This window comes from Dromiciops gliroides, chromosome 6 (assembly GCF_019393635.1).
Source record: "Dromiciops gliroides isolate mDroGli1 chromosome 6, mDroGli1.pri, whole genome shotgun sequence".
Lineage (NCBI taxonomy): Eukaryota > Metazoa > Chordata > Mammalia > Microbiotheria > Microbiotheriidae > Dromiciops > Dromiciops gliroides.
Window position 1 is genome coordinate 26974027 of NC_057866.1, and position 3351 is coordinate 26977377.

General features: G+C 60.4%; 1 protein-coding gene across 1 annotated transcript; it reads right to left on the reverse strand.

The window, feature by feature from the left end:
* Positions 1 to 300: 300 nt before the first annotated feature.
* Positions 301 to 3351, reverse strand: C6H11orf96 (chromosome 6 C11orf96 homolog). The gene is made up of 2 exons (XM_043972197.1): positions 3330 to 3351; positions 301 to 1957 (listed from the first exon to the last, which is right to left on the reverse strand). Exons 1-2 carry the CDS (start codon positions 3349 to 3351, stop codon positions 957 to 959), a joined length of 1023 nt encoding a protein of 340 aa, XP_043828132.1. The 3' UTR covers positions 301 to 956.

Consider the following 3351-nt stretch of genomic DNA (forward strand, 5'->3'; position numbering starts at 1 on the left):
GGACAGGGTTTGGGCTTAATTTGGATCAACACTGGGATGGACTTCGGGGAGTCGGGAAGGGGAACTTTCAATGGAATTGACACGACCTTGTCAATGTCTCAGCTCTGATCTCGCCCAGTTTCCTCGGCTGTTATCTCCCCAAGGGTCCCCGGCCCCAGCCCACCCTCACCAGCACCACCCGCGCGCACACGCGCGCGCGCGCACACACACACACAACACCGCCCCCCACCCCAACACACCCAGCAGCAGGGTGCTGCAGACAGCCAGCTAGACGGACAGACACCCTCAGAATAACGAATGCACTGTGCAAATATATGGTTTTATTTCTCTGTTCTGGAAACCTCACAGACACATCCAGGTAGAAAGAGTATTAAATAAATGCAGTTTACAATTGAAATGCAAAAATAAATAGACTCCGGAAGCTTCGCGGTAGCCCAAGTCCCATCTGTCGCGGCGGGCAGGTAGAAAAGTATTGGGGCGCAGTGTATTGGGGGACAGGGAAGGGAGGGGGAATAAATGGAAACCGGAGCTCCCTACAATCAGAGACAAGCACACAGCGGCTTTCCTAGAAAACGTCCCAATCTCTCTCTCTCTCTCTCTCTCTCTCTCTCTCTCTCTCTCTCTCTCTCTCTCTCTCTCTCTCTCTCTCTCTCTCAGAATCAGGCACGTTCATACCAGGGTTTGTACTGGGCAGAGTAAAAGAAAGGAAGAAAAGGGGTGAGGGGGAGCCCTTCCCTTGCTTCCCCGCCCCCCCCCCAGCCGGGGCAGCTGCCACGCCTCGCTCCAGGTCCCGGCCCCGGAGAAGCTCCCGGAGGAGGGCAACGAGTTCGCAGCTTGGCCCGCGTAGACGCAGAGACCGGGGGCTCGGCGGGCAGCCCCCCCGGGCCGGGGCCAAACCAAGTCCTCTGCCCGCCGGCCGGCCCGCCGCTGGGGGGCGGGGTGGGGGGAGGGCGGCCTCAGAGCGCCGAGTCCGAGTCGCTGGAGTCCAGGCTGTTCCGCATCTTGCAGCTGCCCAGCTGCTCCCGCGGCAGGCTGAGGTTCTGGGTGCTCCGACGCAGGCACTCGAGCGACTGCAGGAAGGACTTCTTGGCCTTCTCCTCCTCCATGGGGGACACCCCCTCCTCCTCCACCTCCTGGATCTCGTCGAACGTCACGGGCTGGGTCTTGAAGCGCGACTGGCGGGGCCGCCGCAGCTTGCCCTTGCCCCGGGGCAGCTTGGTGGGCCGCGCGGGCTGCGGGAATTCGTCGGCCAGGCACACGAAGTGAGGCATGACCGCCTGGTAACTGGAGCAGATGCCCATCAGCTCGGGCGGCTTGGCCGCCGCGGCCGCCGCGGCCGCCGCTGCCATCGGGCTGCCGGCCGGCCCGGGGCCGGGCTCCGGGGACGCGCCGGGGGCGGGCGGTGGCGTGCAGGCGCGGACGCCCCCCGGGCCGGGCGAGCTGGGACCCGGCGGCTCCCCCCGGGGCGCGGCCCGACGTCCGCCGGCCGGGGGATCCAATCTGCCGCTGGGGGCGGCGGGCGAGCGGGACGGGGCGGCCCGCGGGGGGCTGCGGGGGTCAGCGGCGGCCAACGGCGCCCGCGGCGACGGCCTCCCCGTCGAGGAGCCCGCTGCGCCGGCTGCGTGGGGCGCCCTCGCTCGGGCCGGGAACGGGAGGGAATGCAGAGGCTGCCGGGGCACCTTCTCACTGCTGCTGCTGCTGTTGGGGCTGGGGCTGGCACCGGGATGCGGAGGCTGCTGCCGCTGTACCGCTACCGCTCCGTGGCCAGTGGGCTCCGGCTCCCGCGCTGCTGCCCTCAGCCCTACCTGGTCTCTGCCGCTGCCGCTGCGTCTGCCTCGAGGTCGCCGGCTTCCCTCGTTTATATAGCCCCCGCCTGCCCACACGGGAGCATGCTCAGATGACAACAAATACCTTTTAAAGCTTGAGAGCCTGGCTCTCTTCCGCCTGACGTCTCCGACTCAGTTCATTAAAATAGCCCGTCCCTCTCCCTCTCTCCCTTCCTCCCTCCCTCCCCACCTCCACGCCCCCTCCCCCTCCCCCTCCTCTCAGGCAGGGACCCCGGAGGGACGCTCGGAAGTAGAGACAGCACCCGAGCATCACCAGCGACTGGGGAGTTTCCCAGAGTATCCCGCTGCTCTCCCTGCCCCCAGACTTGGAGATAAAAAAACTGAGATACGGAGAGGAGAGAGGCTTAGCCCAGGTTTTTTCTAACTGGACTGGTCCTTTGAAGTTCTCTGGTCCATCACCATCACCACCACCCCCTCATTTTACGCAGAGATGAGAAGCAGCTCGACGGAAGTTATACTCTCCTAGACCTAGCCCACTCCTCCCAAATCTCTGCTCCCCGCGGGCTTGGGCCCAGGGGGTTAAATGTATTGTCCCAGGTCACAAAGGTAAAAAGTCTCAGAGTGAAGATTCGAACCCCAGATCCTCCGACCCCCCGGCTACCTCCTTCCACTGTCTGGCACTACCTCACCAGGGAGGAAGGGGCAGGCAGGATTTCAAACCACCCAAGTGACCCTAAAGCAGGGGTTCTCAGCCCTTTGTGTGTCGTGGATTCCTTTGCAATCTGGTGAGATCTCATGGAGCCTCTGCTCGGAATACATAATAAAATACACGGGATTACAAAGGAAAACACTTGTGATTGAAATAAAGAGATCTTTTTTCCCCTTCCAAGGTCACAGCCCCCAAAGTCTTTCCAAGATCTCTATCTGTGGACCCCAGTTTAAGAACTCTGGCCCCCAAGCCAGTGCTTTTCCCAAGGTCACTGCCCATCGGTGGAAGCTTTCTCTGGCAAATCTTCAACCCCGCTCGCATCCATGCTCTGGGTCTGGTGCAGGCTTCTTCCTGTTTTTCCTTTTTGTTAATTGGGCATGATAGTCCACTCTCTCTCGCCTTCCCTCCCAGGTTGACTGAGGGGAAAGGGTTCTGTAACCCTTCGAGCAGTTCTAGGAATGTCGTTTTTTAATAGGCTCCTCCTTCAGGGACTGCTCAGTCACCAACATCCAGGGGCTAGACGGCCAGAAAGCAGGATGGGGGAAGGGTAGGACCTGTGGTCTGGGATCCCTTTTTGCCTTCACCAATATTGTTCCTCTGAGGGCCTGGTGAAGTTCGCAAACCTCTGTTTTACAAAGTACCAGGAATCAGCAGGGGACATTCCAAAAGAAGCTCTTGCTTCTTGCTAAAAATTCTGTTAAAGAAAGAATGCTGGTTTTGGAGTTCAGGGGATGTGGGTTCCACTCCATACTTTCTATGATAAAGCCCACCACAACCTGACTCTAGCCAATTGTTCTAGCCTTACCTGTCCTTCACAGTCTAGCCAAACTGACCTTCTTGCTGATCCTCACCCAT

Excerpts from the sequence above, each read along its gene's own strand:
- C6H11orf96 (XM_043972197.1), bottom strand. The coding sequence starts at position 3,351 with ATGGGTGAGGATCAGCAAGAAG. Across the intron at positions 1,958-3,329 it reads GGGTGAGGATCAGCAAGAAG|TCGGAGACGTCAGGCGGAAG; the intron begins GTCAGTTTGGCT and ends TAATGAACTGAG.